The sequence below is a fragment of the Notolabrus celidotus genome, chromosome 14, assembly GCF_009762535.1.
Source record: "Notolabrus celidotus isolate fNotCel1 chromosome 14, fNotCel1.pri, whole genome shotgun sequence".
In the NCBI taxonomy this organism is placed as follows: Eukaryota; Metazoa; Chordata; class Actinopteri; order Labriformes; family Labridae; genus Notolabrus; species Notolabrus celidotus.
The window spans coordinates 13,637,961-13,657,442 of NC_048285.1; the positions used below are offsets into that span (position 1 = coordinate 13,637,961).

The following is a 19,482-nucleotide window of genomic DNA, read 5'->3' on the forward strand; positions in this document are numbered from 1 at the left end:
AATGTCCTCTGTGACTTTTTTACTATTGTCCATTACATAATTAGATTACATTCAGGTGATTAATGTGATATTATTTTCCATAATGGAGTCAGCAGTCTCCCAGGCTTGGGGGTTTGATTTCATGTCCTGCTGTCAACGTGCCGAAGTGTCCTTAGGCAACACACTGAAATCCAAACTGCCCCTGGTGGATGTGTCATTGATGTGTGAATGTGTTGTGTATGTGTTAATGTGACATGTATTGTAAAAGTGCTTTGATTGGACTGAAGACTAGAGAAAGTGCTATATCAACACAGTCCCTTCACCATTTGATTCACTGTTTGTTTGGTTCACCTGCCACAAATTCTCACAACCCAAAGTGAAACATTGAAGATGATATCTTTGTCCACAGACAAGAACAAAATAATTAAAATAATTAAAGGAAAGGCAGCAAATCATTGTACTTGTGATTATCAGGCTGTGACATGTTTTTACAACTGCCTAATACACAACTAATGGTTTCAACTGCATTATATATACTTAAATACAGATTTTATAAACTGCACGGACATGCGATTTAGGAAGTTAGAGTCATGAGATCTACAACACTGGGATGCTGCTTTTAGCTGTATTTCTCAAACTGTGTTAGCCAAATAAAAATCAAACTATAAAACATGAATTCACGATTATTTTTAAATTAACTGGTAAAAACAATTGTGAACATATCCCTTGTGAGGTCACTTAACCTTTTATGAATTGAGACCAGCCTGTGAATAGTAACTATGTATGTTTTGCTCACCTTTGAGGCAGCCACCAGCTGTGCTGTGCTGGCAGCTATTTCATGTGAACACACCATCAACTCCTCAAACTTCCCTTTGCCCTGCACCACCAGATCAGCGGCATCCCTGGGAAAACAAAGTGGAAAATTAACCCAAGAGCTACATAGACAGAATCTTGAATTATGTGCTTGTTTTATTTTTCTTCCCCAGTAAAGGTCACCACATTCATTGATTATGTTGTATCAAATTCCCTAAGCAATTACAGCAGTTTTCGGGACACTCTACCACTACAAACTTTGTAAACATAAGCACTCTGACACTCAGGAGAGGACTGATACTTACACCATGACCGTGGCGCCCCATCCTACTGCTTTGGAGGCAGAGATCAGGCCCTCAGTCCAGCGGGAGTTCTTGGCGTAGAATTCCTTCATGGAGGCTGCCCCCTGGTGGACAGAAGAGGGAATGTTTCAATATTTGTTTCCTGACACACTGTAAAAGTGTTTTGATCTCTCTATTACAAGGGCAGTAGCTGTATTCAAACATTGAACCTGACTAATATTAATCCTTTAATCTGATGTTGTAAAAATGTTGACAATCCACCACAAAATGTTGAAATGTCTTCTTCTTTCCAACCACGAATCCCAGACCAAAACATTACAAGTGTATTAAAATTGAAGACAACTGAATCCAACCAATGTACACACTGTAAAACCTGAAAGCACAGACTATTACTTTCAGCTCCAACCTAGACACAAAATCAAGTGGATCAGACTGCATTATACTGTAAGAACCGCCTGATATGATTCTAGTATCAAGATCATTTTATAGTGGCCTTTTCGGTTTCTTTAATGAATAAATAAAGAAACAGAGCACATAAGTTGAACAATGAATATATGGACCTGCAACAGACCTTCCTTGTAAAAACAGCCTGAGCTAAGCCATCCCAGAAAAAAACTTGCATTTGTGATTGTAAAATGTATCCCTTACAATTTAAAGAATAAAAAGCGTCATACTTAATCAGTCAGTTTGGAGAGATGAGGCTGAACGCTTCATTTAAGATTTGTCAATCATTTGATCTGCAACAAAAAGGAGAAACACTGCATCATAGCTCACCCTGCCGCCCTCCACAATGTCCCTTTGCAGATTTTTGGAAGACAGAACAAGCTCCTTGATCGCCTGCATCAGCTCTGTGCAGGAGGCCAGAATCCTGTAGGGGGCAACAGAGCAGAAGAAAACACTGACACACTGTACAGCTGAACAAGTGCTGCTAATACCAATCCCTAATATCCCTTTATTTTACTAGAAAGCAAAAAAAAAAATTGAAACATTGCAACCACTTTGAGTTGAACTTATTCAAGTGCAGTTTGCTCAGCTTGTTGTAAAGGATTTCTCACCCTGACATAGATTGAAGCTCACAACAGAAAAGAAACCAGGCTTGGTTGGAAATAGGCTTGTTGTTACATGGCCGACGCATCACTGACCTAAATCTCAATGCAGCATCTGTAGCTGCAGTGCTTTTTATTTAGTTTAGTAATCATCTTTCACAGTAGCTACTGGGACACAACTTATTTATTACATGAATGATTCAGTCTGTAAGAGTGGTGAGAAAGCAAGTTTAATAAGCTTAAAGCTGGGGTTGGTAGTCAGATTTAGATACACTTTTTGTTATACTGGTTAAAATTATCTTTATGTCCCGATGGCCATCAATAAATAATGTGTTCTTAAACAAGAGTGAAAAAAGCCTCTATCCACAGCCGGAGTAAACCTGGGAAAACACCAACCAATAACCTGCCATCAGGATCCAATTTATGACACCAATCAAATCCCGTCCTGCCGTCCTGCCCGCCTCCTGCACGTACATTTCATGTTTGTTTGTGTTTTTAACTTTCACTGTAATAATGTTTTTGTGTTTTCTTACCGCTGACTGAGACATGAGTTGATGTAGTGCAAAACACAAACGATGTGCTGAGGACCGGTTTTGAATCTGTCACTATCATATGGTTGCGAATCAGCGGCGCTCGTGCATGTGAACGGGGGCGTCGTTTTGTAGGAGCTCCGAGGGGAGGGGTTAGACTGAGTTCTGAGGAAATGCTACATTCAAATTCATGCTAGTTTTCTGTGACTACCAACCCTAACTTTAATTTGACCACATGGATAATAATTATCCAGGCTGAATGTTTAAAAAGATACTAACCCCAATACAAGATGTCATACAGACAAGACTACAGCAGCAACACCAAACTATAAACCCTACAACTGATGTTCAACTAAGTCACTGATGATTAAATTTGGAGCAGAGAGACAATCTTTCTAACAATGTTATCCTGAAGAAGTCTGAACACCTTGAGGCTGCTACTGGATGTAAAGTCTGTAACAAAGAAACAATATTGAACCTGCAGAATACACGGTGGAGAATCTGAACCCAGGGTTTCAATGATGCAGGCAGACAAAGCTGGATTCAAACTTCACATTTTGCAACAAGCTTTGTGGCTAAACTGATAAATATTCTTCGCACATCAGCCCTCAGTGTGTGACCGTCTGCAACCGCCCGGAAATGTCATGTGAAACAAACACATAGCTGGAGGCTTAGCCTGCTGTATTTATCAAGAACAGATGAAGCAGTTCCTTAATCTTTGTATCTCTTAGCCACTTGCACTTCTCCTTTATCTTTTATCCTAACACCAATTTCCTGTAAAAGAAGGTAGACTAATCATAATGATGCTATTAAAAGCTTGTTTGTGGGTTCAATGTATTTCTATTTACAGCTCACTGTGGTTGATCTTGCCTCGATGATGGAATCTTTAAGTTTTTAGTTGATAAGAGATTGTCTTTGGACGACATTTGGTCATTTGTTTAGGTCTGGTTCACCTAGGAGACACTGGGTCATATTTTTAGCAAAGCCTGATGTAACAGAGAAAGTTATCCTGGCTCTCAAGCCCAGCCTCTTGTGTGAGTTTTACCTCTCATTGACCTCCATCTTGATTCCTGTATCAACTGCTCGAGACTTGTTGAGCATTTCCTGTTGGGATCCACAGAGACACAAAGGAGACAAAAAAAAAGTTGCTTTGAAGTTGAAGCTGCTGCAGAGTGAAACAGGGGGCAATGTTTTCACAGCATTCAAAGGGCTCTTACAAACACACAGAGAGTACTTTGAAATACAGGACCTAAATCAGGTGACTGTGACTAAATAGACACACTCACACACAAATATACACACACCCACCTCTATCCTGGCAGCTGCTGATTCCACAGCAGCGGATGTGGCAGCCATTTCCTGCTCCACGAGATCTCCCAGCTCCCCCTGCTGTAGCTCCAGACCCCGGGGACGCAGTTTCTGAACAAAGACACCGAAGTCAGTGTGACAGCAAAAGATCTTAAACCATCAACCATTTTTTATTGTGGTTCATCCTACAACAACTACGTACATCTTAAAGGGCAGAATATGAGTGTGTGTTAAAGTACAGACCTCTGCAGTGGCCAGGATAGCCTCAAGCGCTGCCTTCAGCTTGCTGTTATCAGCGGCCGCTATGCTGTCCTGCAGCTTCATGTTGCTGAGCAGAGCCAGAGCTTCGGCTCCACACGACTTCACGCTCTCCGACAGGGCTGATTCAGACAGAGAGGATGCATGTGATCAAAACACACAAACAGGCACTTTAGGGTAGACTGAAATCTGATAGAAGCATCTTTAAGTGTTGCAGCTAACATGTTGCATGCTGTGGGATTATTTACTCTTCATTTCCTCATTAAATATAACATACAGCCCTCTGATATGTGCCACTAGTTGCTGTAGCTGCTGTTATAATTACACTCACATCCCCTGAGGCAGAGCGTCAACACCCACTCTGATGGGAAAAGCAGCTAAGCAAACTACCTCAGGTCTGTGTTCTTAGATGAAGGGCTGTGGGCTGATTTGCATCTAACTGTGTGCATGCTTTCAAATGCTGCATTGAAATGTTCTCACAGAGTGCAGACAAACACATGATCAATGAACCCACAGTGGTTTGCAGGCCACAGCAACATGAGACTTAAATTTGACCCAGTTTTAGCTCTTCATGTGTGTTTTTTTGTTGCAGTAATGAGTTCTCTTATATTTGGGCATGTGCAGACTGGACCAGACTGCTTAAATTTCCCAAGAGGAGACATCCTGCAAATATTACTACTGTATTAAATCAGCAAATCTATTTCATCCACACATGGTCTTTAAACTGACTGTTTCACCTGCTCTTATTGCAATATGAGCCAGATTTGGATATAGAATACAATTAAGTGTTACAACAGACTCATTACACATTAACAAATAATCCAATCACCCACAACTGTGCAATGTCTCCCTAGACATTTAAATGCAGACATACCGTAGAAATACAGACATGTTTAAACACGTACATGTCTACCCTAAGCGCCTCACCCATTGATGAGTATCTCATCTCTCTCTCTCTTTCACATGCATACTCACCATCAGCTTGCTCCACAGGCACCATGTGGGAGGTGGCACTACCCTGAACGATGGTGTCGCCCACCAGGTGGCCACACTGGGTCACCACTCGCACCAGCTCAGAAACACCTAGACATATATTCCATATAAGACATAAAATAAGGATATACAGCTGTCCAGCTCTAATACCTCAGCCAATGTAAATGTATAAATCTTCAAGTGATTATCATCTTAGCATCAGCCGTAATACAGCTGTTTTGAAGATACAATTATGTAATCATTATTGATAATGCACACAGGTTTTAAACGGATGTTCTTTTGATATGAATACACTAAAATAACAATAGCTTGTTAGTCAGCGCTAGCTAGTAATAGCATGACTTGCAAAAAAACATAAAACACCAATTTCAAAACTCTCAAGTAGAAACAAAGTAGCATGTTTACTTTAGCTTGAAGTAGGAACAGACCGATTATCTGCAACGATATTCGGCATTTTGACACATATCGGCACCTTTTTTTTAAATCCGACGGTCGATAAGAGATCAATTTAAAACTGGGTTATTTTGGCTCTGATGCAGCCGCACCATCAGGTAACTCCAAGTAGAGCACACACCGAGCTGAGCAGCATCCGTTGTGGCCCCTACAATTACTAGTGATTTAAAACTCATACAACCTCACTCAAAAACACTGAAATATCCCCTTAAAACAAAGATAAGTGAAAGATTAACATTTCACTTATATTGACATTTTGGAAAACTTGATTTACTGTAGAAAACTTGAGGGAACTATTTATTGGTTTACATTTTCATTTAACTTTATAAGACATGCTGCTGAGCCTGGGAGCTCCCTGCACTTTTTGTTAGAATTTTAAAATAAACTATTGTCTAAAATCAACATATGCTTAAAGGTATTTAAACAAGGTTCAGTGTTGGAGTTTGTATTATTCAAAATTTTTACGCCAATATTTTCCCTTTTACTGCAAATTAATATTGGCTCTAAATATGGGTTATCGGCCTCCTTGATTACTAATAATCGGTATCTGCCCTGCAAAAAACACATCAGCCTATCTCTAGCTTGAAGTGAAGTGAATTCATTAAGAAAAACACAAAAGCTGATAGACTCTACAGCTATTTTAGCATTTAAGAATAATGCTCAGCTAAAAGAACATTAGCTAACTGCTAGCACAGGTGTTCCCAAACATTTCAGTCCGTGACCTCCATTATAACCATACTGGAGGCTGGCAACCTCCATTGTCCCAAGGGGAGGATACCTTATTAATGCAAAAACGAATTTGCCAATCAGAAAACCAACATATTTTATTGTAATTTAAAAAATGCTAGAATCAGAATACCAGGGATCATCGTGCTTAGACTGCAGCAGTGAGTGGACAATATCTAATGAGCAGGCACACAGGTGATATCTGAGGGTTACATACAGGCTTAAAAGAATAGCCTGCTTCATTTAATTGGTCTGAAGAAAGTTAGCCTACAGACATGAGTATGATGCTGTGTTTCCTGTGTTTCTGCAAATAAACCTGCTGCAGCTGATAGTGTTCATAATGTGTCATAATCACCTCAGGGGTCATGTGGCAACAAAAGTAAAAAGAAAATGTATCACTTTTTTATTTGCATGGTTTTATGTAAATTTAACTACAATTTATGTATTTTTTTTACAATAATGGATAAAATACGCCATTTTTAATGTCCTGTGATCGTCTAGAGAAGGGATTCCCAAAGTCGCGAGACACAAAAGGGGGGTCGTGAGATGCCTTCCAGAATTTTTTTTTTTAAGTTATCTTAAAAACAGTACATTTTACCCATTATAGTAAAAAATATAGACAAAAATAGAAGCTAAACTTGAAATAAAACCTTGAAAATAGAAAACGTAATGAGTTTTCTGCCTTTCTTTTTGCCAGATGACTCCTATGTTTAGGGTTAGTGAACAGTTAATTATCAAAAGCATCAATTGCAGTAGGTTAATTAATAGAAACACAGCCACATGCTCATATAGGTAGGGTCATTTTCTGCAGACCAGCTAAATGAAGTCACATTAAATCACTTTGAGGGACAGTGGGGGTCACGAGTCTTTGGTATCTATATTTTAGATGCCAAAAGGCTGAAAAGTTTGGGAACCGCTGCTCTAGAGTATGGACACTAACTTTGGGAACCACTGGGCTAGTAAACAGTGGTTGGCTGTTTCAGGCTAAATACAGTCAGGTAACTGACACTTCAACTCCTGTCTCATGGGAATGACAACTGATTTTAAAATTAACACTCAAGTTCAAACATAGACTTTACATTTTGAGTAACATGTTTTCTATAAGGTTCCAAACACTTTTTAAAATTTCATGTCCATTCAATCATTAAAAATGTGATCTACACCTAAATATTACTTATAGAGGTACTTGCTTTCTAAGCATTACTTGGCTACACAAGTACACACAGTATAAAACATGACCCTCACAAAGCTAAACTGAGGGCTCCCACCTGTATTGTCCGCTATAAAGGCCTCTCTGGCAGAGTGCAGCCGGTCCATGCAGGCTATGGAGGCCTGACATCTGGATGCTAGGTAGTCTACAGAGATACAGAGAAATCAACAAGCTGTGAGACACATCATGCACACCTAATTCACTTACTTCACACATTGTGGTAAAAAGAATCCCACACTGGAATAACAGAAGCTCTGCACTGTGATGTAGAGTAAAACCATTAGCTTCTGACCTGCGGAGCTGGTGCAGCTGATGTGTGTCGGGTCATCTATCTGAGCCAGAGACTGCTGGATGATCTTCTCCGCCTCCTCCACGGCTCCCTGCAGACTGGACCAGCGAGCTGCAACCAGCTGGCTCTCCAGCTCCTGCTCCCTGCTCTCCTGTGGGTGGAAACACACAGACACATACACAGATGTGCTTTAAGTGAACACAACCAACTTAATTAGAAGTGCCAAAGGGTAAAAACGTTGGTTTATGGAGGCTAAAACATCTGTTTGATCTATTAAAGCTCATTAAGAAAGTTAATTAAGAAAGATAATGAAGAAATGACTAATCGTTCTACCTTCTCATTGAGCTGATTCTGCAGAGCTTCTGCTGTCTTCACTCCGCTCTCCCTCTCAGTTGCCAGAGAGCTTTGGACTTTCTCTAGCTCCTCCCCCCTGACAGCAAGCTCTGCCTCCACTTTTGATAGTGACTGCACAAGATCTGCCTTCTCTGTCTCCAGGGTGGCCAGCTGGGTGCCAAGCACCTCACTGGACTGCACAGAGGAGAAAAAAACACAGAGGGAGAATGACTTCAAGGCACAACAATAGACAGGAAATCGAGGTGTTTAAATATCAGGATGTGGTTACAAGCAAGAGCTCTAACCCTACACTAAAAAACAACTTAAATACAGAGTGTGATTATAACAATATTGCCTCAGCTTCAATTTGTGAAGAGGCGTACAGTCTCCAGAGAGGGTTGGGTAGAAATGGAGGCTAGAAACCAACTCTGTTGTGGCTGCAATGCAACAGTTATGATCTATGAGTGAGCAGTTGCATCAGACCCTATGCTTGAAAATGGTGAAATAAACTGCCATTGTTAGAGTTAAATTTTGTCCATTAAAGTGTTGTGCAGGTAAGAAAAAGAGACTTACACCCTGAGCACCAGAAGATCCGACAGAAGACGAGAAACATTGAGAAACATTGAGAAACGAAGGAGAAACAGAACTGTTAAGAATATAGATGCAAACTGTGCACAGCAGGAGCTGCTTTAGTGAGATCTGGACACTGGAGGCATGTGACAAGAGCAATGAAATGTGGGCAGTGTGTGAAAAAGATGGAGGAGGAGGAGGAGAGGGAGAGGGAGGACAGAAAGTGACAGAGCTGATGAGCAGTGGATACAGAAATAGGATATGAGGAGTGGGAGGAAGAGAGGGTTGAGAGGTGACGAGAGGCGGAGGGAATCATGAGAAATCAGAGGAGCTGTTTGGGTTAACGGTGTGAATTCATGCCGTATCGAGTTAATGTCTCAGTCCCTCCTTTTGTTACAGACCAACATGAGTGCGCTGAAACAGGAGGCTGCATGTGCCCGGACTGATTTTACTGCTTGTGTCTCTTCTTCTTTTAAACAAATGCAGTCAGTTGCTTGTTACAAACGCAGACAGAGAGAGCAGGCAGAGAGAGAGAGTAGAGGGTGAAAACAACTTTGCACCTGTTAAAACAATTTCCCTCAACACTGAACAAAAAAGTCACTGATGTGAAAGAATGTATTAGCATATCACTTCTGTCAGAGGCTGGATGTGTTTGAGATTCTGCTGTAGGAGGACGAGTCACATGACTTAGAAGGGAGATGACATGGAAATGGAGGGAGTGACAGATATAACACATGGACTCAGTTCAGTTTGAAATGATTGTAGGATCCAGTACCCGACCTTAGCACTGAAGATACTGAATTTTACAGAAAATGCTACAGTTATTTTTAGCTTCTAAGCTAAAATAAGCAACTATATGAAAGTTCTCTTCTGAAACTCTATCTTGCAGCTGTCATTACTACTATATCTTTTTATCAGGGCTGCTGTTACTTTTAAAGTAAGCCAGTTTTTATGTTTAAAAGAGCTAAGAGGAGAGTGACCTCCTGTGATGACACCATGGTGGTCTTCAAGGAGTCCAGCTCCACCCTGCTGGACACCAGCTCCCTCTGGAGCTCCTGAAGCTGATCGAGCTGCTCCCTCTCCTGCAAGAAAAGTCATAATGTCATTACAGACTGCTCACAACAGCCTGAACCTTTGACCAAAATAAAACCGACGTCTTTCTTTAGTTTTACAGCTGCTTGTATGTGTTGACGTTATTCTATGACTAAATACATGCACTGCACTACTCCAAAAAGACCCTTAATCTTGATTTGATAATGCCCCTGACCATTAAAGTCTCATACAGGCAGCACATTATGAAGTACAGGCCTGCTGTACATGCTGAGCAGAGATAGAATATCCACCTGTCTGTCTGCAGTTTCCTGAGCAGCTTTCACCTTCTCCTGCATCTCCCTCCTCACGTCATCCACCTCATCCTGAGCTGCCCGTGCCACCGTCATCTGTCGGGTCACCTCTGCGTTCTATGCACACATACAGACATAAATGTAGACACGCAGAAAAACACATCAGAAAACAGGACACATGTTTACGTTGGTTCAGGGCTGAGAAGGACATCTGAGGATCTGATAAAGATCTGCTGAACATAAAAAATATAGAAAATACAGATTTGTTTTTCTCACCTTCCTCAGCAGGTCTGCATGACTCCGAACCAGCTCTGTGTACTTCTCCTTCAGTTTGGTGTAGCGCTGCTCATTGGCCTGAGCCTTTTCTGACAGAACCACAACATCTGGTTATTTTTTGTGCCAAAGCAAAGTCCAAGTTTGATAAATTACCTACGTTTTCATACCAGTTGCTACAAACCAACAGTAAAGAAAGGGAGGGACAAAGGTATAAAATAAGAGGTCTTCACTGTGTTTAATGTGCCACTTTGTTTAAAGATGGAGGACGTCCTTTGTTCTGTAGTCAGACACACCTGAAACTTGTCAGTCTATATAAGGATGAAAAAAGCCAACACAGCTTTAATAATTACAAACTATGTTGATGAGTAGGACACCTTTATGAGGAATACCCTTACTTTAAGATAGGATAATTCGACAAAGCAGCAACCTGCAGAAGAGACATTGTACATTGAGTCTGGTCTTACTCTCTATTTCCGTCAGGCTCCTCTGTTCCTTCTCCGTGTCCTCTCTGACCCTCCGCAGATCATCCAGCTCCACCTTCAGGAACTCACTCTCCCCCACAGCCTGCAGCCTTAGGTGACTCTGCTCTGCAAGCTCGGCCTCCAGTTCATTGACGCGCCCCCGCAGCGCCTGACACAGGCGGCCACTCTGGGAAGAGAGATGGAGAGGAAACTGATTGAAGGCAGATATGGAGTTGGTGAAGTGCTGATTCATGTGGTTGATCTTTTTTTAAAGAGATAGTCGTTTGTCTGTAAAACACGATACTTCTCTTTCATTCTTTACCTCCAGTCTAAAGGACTCTAGCTCCTCTTTAAGGGCCTGGATCTCCCGCGTTAGCTGTTCAATCAGACGGTCTCTGATAGATGCAAACAAAATATAGATCCATTATAAAGTCAATACAACAAATTTTTAAAGGTAGCTTTCAGAGAGAAATTAAAGTAACAATGCAGCTTGATGCCGGTTGTAGTTATCAATGCATCTAATTATGCGTCACTTTTTAAACACGTGTGCTGTGACTGAAACAAGTCACAGTAGAGTCACATGAAGACCTTTCTGGGATTATATATCAGTGCTCTTTTTTTTTTAGGTGTAATTAAATCAAGTTTATTTTAGCCTTTTGACTCTTTTTAAATCAATGAGCTATAATCTAACATTCTCAACCCTTACTTGTCGTCCTTTCGCATGCCATTTTGACTGTTGAAGTTGAAGGGGTCTACAGCAGCAGTGGTGCCAAACAGGTCATCAAACTTGGTTTCCACGGCAGCCTGAAGGTTTAAAAAACAATACATGCAAGAATTTTCCCAATCAAAGAAAAACACTGTTGCTATTTTATCATCAGCTAACCTGGGTGAAGTTGAGTCTCACAGTTTTTCCTCAATGAATAATATTGGAGCACTATCATGCTGTCTATCCAGGTGTTATGCAGCTGGATTATGTCCACACTGCCATTAATTACCTGATTATCTGTCATGTTTACAAATGATAAGTTCAGCTGAAACAGACACCAGTGTAAAAGTCAACATAATTACCTTCATGCCAGGATAAATATAAGCCAGATGTCTTGAGAAGTCTTAACAAAGTTCTAATAGAAATACATTTCACAGAGAAGTCTTTTCATGCCTGCTCCACTGGCAGAATATTTTCTCTTTCCATTTCCCACTTTGCATCTGTTCCCTCCCAATTACTCCCACAAACAGAACATCCCTCTTAGACTTTTGGCAGCTGATGTTTGTTAGTGGAGCATGAACACACCAAACAAGTGGAGTTAGATTTTAGGAAGGTACCACTCAGGGATTCTTCTCTTGTTTATTTAAGTTACCGGCAGAGTAGGGACGTCTGTGTCCACTAGGTCGTCCGTCTCCACCACGTGCTCTGACTCCGGGGATGACGACTCTGCGGGGATCACGACCACAGGGCTGATGTGCTCCGACAGAGCTGACGCACGCAGGAAGTTGGGAGGGTTCTGACGGAATCACAGAGCACAGTTTTAATCACGTTGTTGTTGTTGATTTTTGTTGGTGTTTAACAGGGTTAGACATGGTTTGGGTGCAGTAACGATGGTTTGTAGTCATGAGTACATGATAACATTTCTTCTGTTGACTTAAATCCATTACATAGTTTGAGCTGTGTCCATGGTATCATTAATTCTATAGCTTCTCTCAAGTTGAGTTCTCTCAGTTGTGATCACTCACATTAAACTAAACATTTCAAAGCTTCTGAGCAAACTGAGACAGAGCTCAAGCAGAAATCAATGCTGTCAAAGCAGCTGACAAGTCAATTTTAACATTACAAATACAGGAAAATAACACAACACTTGAGTGTTGCAATATCTTGACTCATTCTCAGAGACACTGTTGCTATTCTCATTTAATACTTCACATGCAAAGATGTCCTTTTTTGACTGATATTGGCTTTTTTTTTTTGCTGTGATTGCACTAAAACTTAACTATGATGTGGGATTTTGAAGAGACAGAGGAAAATAAAATACAGATCTTGCTTTTCTCAGCACTGTTAAAAGTTAACTCTTTTGGGGCGCTGTTGGCCTAGTGGTCTAAGCGTGCCCCATATACAGCTGTACAGAGGTTACAGTCCTCGTCGCTGTGGTCGTAGGTTCGACTTCCATTTGCTGCATGTCTTCACCCACTCTCTGCTCCCAACATTTTCTGTTTCTCTTCAGTTGTCCTATCCAATAAAGGCAAAAACGCCCCCCCCCCCCCAAAAAGGTAACATTATATTACTCAGGTGTATTCTCTATATTTGGTCATTTTTTTTCCTGAAACCAGATAAAAAATATCAACATATTTTAATGTCTTCATCAACCCTTGCTTTATGATTCTTATCATGCATATCTTGTTTCCAAATTGTTGCCAACACACAGCTCTGTTGCACATTTAGCAGCATATTAGGATGTACATCGACACTGACACAACATGGCAGATAAATGCAGGAGGGTCAATAAAGGCTGCAAGGTTTGTATGAAAAAAAGAAACGAGACTTTGAATTACATAAGAAAAATCATCTGTGAATACTAATGAGGAGAGTAATCAAGGATCCATGAACTGATTGCTGAACACACTGGGAAATAATCTTTAATGGATTCATTTGCAGCAGTGTTGAAGTTTGAATGTGGAAACATTAAGATTTAAGTGACGCAGTCCTCACCTCTGGCAGCTGGGGAATCTGAATCAGCCTCTTGAAATACTGGAGGTTACTGGAGCGATAGAAGAGACTCTTTAACCTGAGAAAGAGAGAGGAAAGAAGAGTTAGAGTCTGAAAACTCCTTTAACACAGATCTAACAGCATTCAGTGCTGTGACTGGCGCTCTCTCTCTGTGTGTGTGTGTGTGTGTGTGTGTGTGTGTGTGTGTGTGTGTGTGTGTGTGTGAGTGTGTGTGTGTGTGTGTGTGTGTGTGAGTGCAGAAAGCTTCATACTTCTTGAACTGTTCCTGGAAGCGATCTCTGTGGCCCTGGAGAGTGTCGGCTGGAAGGCCTAAGAGCACACAAAAAAACACAACCATCTCAGTTCTGACACTAAACTGATCAGGTATTCGGTCTTTATGAAATGTTTGAGTGCAGGGATTCTGTGCATGAATATATCAAAGTTCCTTGTGAGAAATGGAAAACAGCCTTTTTGAAAGTGAACTGCATGCATGTTTGAGTTTACAGGATGGGCTTTGAAGGTTTCAGGAGCCAAAGGGTCTGAAAAAGTTTTACCTCTGAGAGGAGCATGTCATCTTTTAATCTTTGAAGTGAAGCATCACCCCTTTTAAGTATTCACAGGAAGGCCTTCTGCACTGCAGGACATTTAGAAGCTAAAGGGAAAGCTGGCTTTCAAAAGATAAATCCAATGTGCTTGAGATGCGAAGGAACTTATGGAGGAACCACTGGTACCACAATGTTTGATCTTTAGGTGAGTGAAAAAAGAATTAAATTCACATCCATTACTTTTATCAGACCACTTTTTTGCAGTCTACCAATCACTGAAGGAGTATATAAAAAAATATACAAGTTGCATTTTGAAAAAAAACTGTCTGGGACCTTAAACTCTGTGCTCTTTCTACCAGGCCTGCAGTAGTTCAGTTTGACCAACAGAGGTGTGTGTGTCACTTACAGGAGTGCAGCTTAAAGAGCAGCTTGACGGTGTAGTCATACAGGTGGCTGCTGTCCAGGATGACCTGTATGAGGGGTGCCAGACGACACTGACCTGCTGCCGTCACAGATACCGACCGAGACATGTCGAGAGAGCTGAAAACTGTGGGGGGAGAGAGAAGCACATACTGGATCAATAGATCAACAGATCAATAAATGCAAACACACACAGGTTTGAACATGTCTAGTGTCATTGCAAACACATCAGTAATTATTAATGCAAACACAGCGAGGCAGACATGATGAATTTTTCATGAATCAATCAAGTTGTGCTCTCTCTTTATTTTGCTGCCTCGACCATTAAAACAAATTCATAAGATGGTTGAAAGCAACAGACAGCTTGCTTCTGCTTCTCAAAAGAGGCAGGAGAAAAGGTCTTAAGTTGAGTAAGTGAGTGAGCAGCAACCTGAACACTACCAGGATTGTCTGACTCCCTCTCTGCCTCCATCATTACAACCCTCTTTCATTTCTCCACCACCCTGCTCCTCACACCCGCCCTAAACCCAGGTCCAGAGAGCCTATGTGCACTGCAAAGGCGTGGTTTCCTGCCCAGCTAGAAAGCACACACAACCCCCCCCCCCCCGTCAAACATACCCACAAAACACAAACACCTCAGGCCTGGCCTCTGTAACCCCTGGATGACGTGATGCTGTTAAAATACACCACACCAGAGGAGGAAGCTGCTCTTAGAGGTTTGGGTGTGAGGTCACACAGTCTCTCGTGTGTTGTGTATTTTAAAGAGAAAAGTTGCCTATTTTTTTGCAAATGTAGACGTATAGTCCTGAAAGTTATCTCCATTTCTGAACCTCAGGACGCAGATTAAATGAAAGGCCCACAGACGCACGGCTGTAATTTCCTCCTCATTAATGAACGGGAGTGAGCAGTTTTTCCATCATTTCTTCTGAGCTCCTGGTCACATCCCAGACGTCTATTTTTAGTCCTGTCCACACTTTTAGAACAAGACATTAACCCAGCATGACTCACCCAGACAACAACAGGGCCACGGCATAGTGTGTTACTGCTAATAGTGTTTGAGCAGACAGACTCAGACGAGGTGGAGCCCCGATGACACTGCAGATATCATCTACTGCCTCTATTTCTGAGCACCGTTATGTGCAAGGCACCTATCAGTCGCACCGCCTTCTTCAGTCTGTCTGTCAAAGTGTGAACTCTGTGAGCGTGTGTGTGTGTGTGTGTCGCCATGCTCAGATAAGCACAGCTGGGAACACAGAGCAGACAGTCTGAGGAGAGTAACTCACCACCCAGGAAGAGGTTGAGCTCTAATTCCAGGTAGTCAAACATCTCCACCGTCAACTGGAAGCTAAAAGAAAGAAAGATGGAGAGATGAACATGTTTTACAAGCTGTCAGCACACAGGTCTGTTTTTTTCATCCCAGTAGTAACTAAGGAGCAAAGAGCAAAAGCTTTTACAACAAAATAATCCTGGCCTGTTTGAGAATGAGTGTTTTCCTCACGATTACTGTAAATTGTGGCTCATGTCCTTCCTGCATTCTGATTACTCAAACTTAAACCTTCACATGAAGCACATCTGTGACTATCAGTCCCTCCATCCTGGGAATATACAGTATCTGAGGGGTTATAAAAAAAACCAAAACAACAACTTTAAAGCACTCTCGGTTTAACTATTTGAATGCCTTTATTATCATGTCATGACTACGTGGAAAAATTCAAGCCATCAAGCCTTCATCAGGGTTTTTCTGTTTTTCTATGTCAGCATATATCCAAATCCAAAGAGCACTTCAAACCTACTCTATTTCGGGGCGCTGGTGGCCAAGCAGTCTAAGCACCCCACATACTGAGGCTATAGTCCTTGTCGCAGAGGTCGCTGGTTCAATTCCCGGCCGCGACCATTTCCTGCATGTCCTCCCCCACTCTCTACTCCCCACATTTCCTGTCTCTCTTCAGCTGTCACAAAAAGGCACAAAAGCCCCAAAATAATATAAAAAAGAAAAAAAAAGAAACCTACTCTATTTCAAGTCCAAGAAGCTCTTCCTCTTGTGTAAATATGTATATTTAAAAAAAATCTTCTACTCTTGTGGCAAATCCGTGGCTATTTTTACTCATTCAGGCCTGTGAGAGATCATTGTTATTTGAGAGGTAATAAAAAACTCAGTTGAACTGCTGAAACATCATAAAGGCCATAACCTCTGATCAGATATTACTATTTAAGGACAGCCAAGCAACAAGGTGGTGTAGTGAAGACAATAGAAAAAGAAGTGCTGCTTGGTCTTGTAGTAATAATATACAGGTACAGACAGTTGCAGTTTGCATTTTTGATAATGACTAATGTGGGTGGAGTAACAGACATTTGGTCATGTAATTGAACCAGCCCCAGATTTAACTGCTTTACAGACTGATTGTTTTTTACAGTGTTCCCACTTTATTTTCAAGCAACCCTAAGCTCTTACTTTTAACTGTATTTTAAAATTATTATTACACATTATATAATCTATTATTTTCTGATGAAATTGATCTAAAACGTGTTGTGTAAGTTAGGACACTATGAAGAATCAACTTTGACTGATTATACTTATTATGACTTTTAGAAATAGCATTTAGTCCAACGTGTTCAACATTAAACTTTTCAACTATTTCAAATGTCTTGTTCTTAAAAGCACCTCTTCACTGTTCTTAATCTATTACCATGATTAAGTTCTTGACTGAATCCCAGCTCTGGTACATCATGATTAATTATTTACAAGTTTCATTTAATTTCACACTGTGGTTGACACACTTTGACGAACAACACTGAAACTCATTCATATCATTATTTGATCCTGGGGGGGCCGGCCAGCAGTGCAGTCATGCCCAACAACTCACAAAAAAACAGCTATAAACAACAACAAAAAGAGCAAAAGAGGTTACAACACTCACAAGTTGTTCACGTCGTTCTCTCCTGCCTCGTCAAGCTGTCTGTTCGACATCTGCAGGTTGCCAGGGAAACGAGGATTCTGAAAGAAAGGAGCACAGGAAGAAGCTTGAAACGGTTCGTGAAGGCCATATGACCCAAACAAATGACACACGAATGAGCAAATACAGGAGTATAGAATAAACAACACACAAAATGTATCTTCAACGTATAAAATAACACAGATTTTATTGCTAAGCTAGCTAGCTCAAAGGTACAGACCATTTTTAAAAAAAAAACTGTACTTACTTATGGTCACATATAAGGCCCTGGTACTTAACCTGAGTACTTTCATTTCAGGCAACCAGATATTTTAGCTACAAATTGAAAGCAAATATTTTACTACAGTTTTGTTTCTTTAATTTGAAAATTGCCAAATACATCTTTCATCTTTGACAAATTAGTAAGCTATCACGTCAAACACATACGGAACAACATGAGAGACATAATTCTGGTGACCTGATATACTCCTGTCAACTATTCACCACCTTTTAGCTCTGTTTTGGTCTCCACCACAGCCTGAAGAGAATATTTGGACCTTTGGGTGCTGTATTCTTTACTATTAACTATTAACTTTATGATCTACAGTTTCAACCTGGAGCTAAGCAGGTGGTGCTCAGTGGGTTTATAGAGGTCATGCTGTTAAAGATACTGACACAGTTTTGAGCAGCGAGAACATAGAAGAAGAGATTCAGGTCACAAAAACAACGAGAGTCACTGAGAAATGTTGAAATGTTTCTCTCAAAGACTTCATTTTTATAACCATCCTCTTCTACAAACCACTTATCATCTGATCCATCCTTCATGGTTATTGAAACTTCAAGAGCGGCATCTGAGTACTTCTCCACATCTACTGGTAGGTATGTTTTCGATACGAATGCCTCAGGCAAATGTTTGGACTTTGACTCTTTCTTTGATTTTGTCTCACCGCTTGAAGCCAATCAAAACAAAAACCCTGGCTCTGAATCAGACAGGCTGTCGATTGGCTGCAGGAAAACTTAACTCTGCTATAACCGTTGTTGTTTTTCTGCCATCTGTGAGGTTAGGTAGCCAAAAATAGATGCAAAGTTACAGCCTCACCTCACATTCATTCTGATGGAGGGTAAGGGAAGCAATCTTTTTTGATAATATGAATGCATCATGTAAAAAGGGATTTTTTAACCATTAAAAGTGATCCAGGAAGGAGGCTTTTTTAGTCGACAAGCTCTTTGCATTTGAAAGTTATTAAAAGACATTTTATAGGAGCTCATTTATTATTAACTGACCTTTATTTTGGTGTTTGACAAAAGGGTTTGTATTTTCTTTTCAATGGTTACTTCACACACTGTGTGTAGCTTAAAAGACAACCTGCAGGCTTGTGAATGAAGAAGTATATACATCAACAACAGGGCACACTAAAGTCAATTAAAAGTTGATCAATGTTTTTATCTGCAAAAAGGTCACAAAATTACTTTTATTCTCCAGTCGCCTCTTGGCAAGCTGCCCATCACCCTTGGGAGCAACAACTAACCACATCTTCCTGTGATACCATCAGCGCTGCCTGTCTGTCCCTGCACCGCTCGTCACGGCTGTCTCATAAAGAGGCTACATTACAGATTCTAGAGAGGCCATTAGTGTACAAGCCAGAATTTTCTCTCCACCTCCCCGCAGAGACACACTTGTACTAAAAGGAGAGTCTGAGACAAAGATAATGAGTAATGAGGGAGTCTGCTGCTGGGTTTTTTATAGGCCAGGCCAACTCACTTTGATGTGAAACTCCATTTTGGTGATGAGCAGTTTGAGGTAGATGCTGCACAGCTTCCCATAGCCTTCGCTCAGGTGACCCTGAGGGGGGGGGGAGAGAGAGAGAGAGAGAGAGAGAGAGAGAGAGAGAGAGAGAGAGAGAGAGAGAGAGAGAGAGAGAGAGAGAGAGAGAGAGAGAGAGAGAGAGAGACGTGATCAAAAGGTAGAAAATTATCTTTTCCTCTCCTGGAGGAC

At 41.0% G+C, this 19,482-nt stretch overlaps 1 protein-coding gene across 3 annotated transcripts in view; it reads right to left on the reverse strand.

Moving 5' to 3' along the window:
- Positions 1-19,482, reverse strand: part of hip1 (huntingtin interacting protein 1) — a 53,337-nt gene that overhangs the window by 4,004 nt on the left and 29,851 nt on the right. For all 3 annotated transcript variants that reach the window (XM_034700813.1, XM_034700814.1, XM_034700815.1), the window contains exons 5-27: positions 19,249-19,329; positions 17,472-17,548; positions 15,837-15,898; positions 14,540-14,680; positions 13,861-13,918; positions 13,592-13,667; positions 12,249-12,392; positions 11,597-11,694; positions 11,213-11,285; positions 10,894-11,077; positions 10,430-10,518; positions 10,154-10,270; positions 9,791-9,892; positions 8,241-8,435; positions 7,911-8,058; positions 7,677-7,763; positions 5,212-5,319; positions 4,222-4,358; positions 3,979-4,089; positions 3,716-3,774; positions 1,869-1,962; positions 1,098-1,198; positions 776-881 (exon numbers count right to left, since the gene is read on the reverse strand). In XM_034700813.1, the coding sequence (XP_034556704.1) occupies positions 776-881; positions 1,098-1,198; positions 1,869-1,962; positions 3,716-3,774; positions 3,979-4,089; positions 4,222-4,358; positions 5,212-5,319; positions 7,677-7,763; positions 7,911-8,058; positions 8,241-8,435; positions 9,791-9,892; positions 10,154-10,270; positions 10,430-10,518; positions 10,894-11,077; positions 11,213-11,285; positions 11,597-11,694; positions 12,249-12,392; positions 13,592-13,667; positions 13,861-13,918; positions 14,540-14,680; positions 15,837-15,898; positions 17,472-17,548; positions 19,249-19,329 (2,448 nt within the window). The remainder of the gene's footprint in view (positions 1-775; positions 882-1,097; positions 1,199-1,868; positions 1,963-3,715; positions 3,775-3,978; positions 4,090-4,221; positions 4,359-5,211; positions 5,320-7,676; positions 7,764-7,910; positions 8,059-8,240; positions 8,436-9,790; positions 9,893-10,153; positions 10,271-10,429; positions 10,519-10,893; positions 11,078-11,212; positions 11,286-11,596; positions 11,695-12,248; positions 12,393-13,591; positions 13,668-13,860; positions 13,919-14,539; positions 14,681-15,836; positions 15,899-17,471; positions 17,549-19,248; positions 19,330-19,482) is intronic.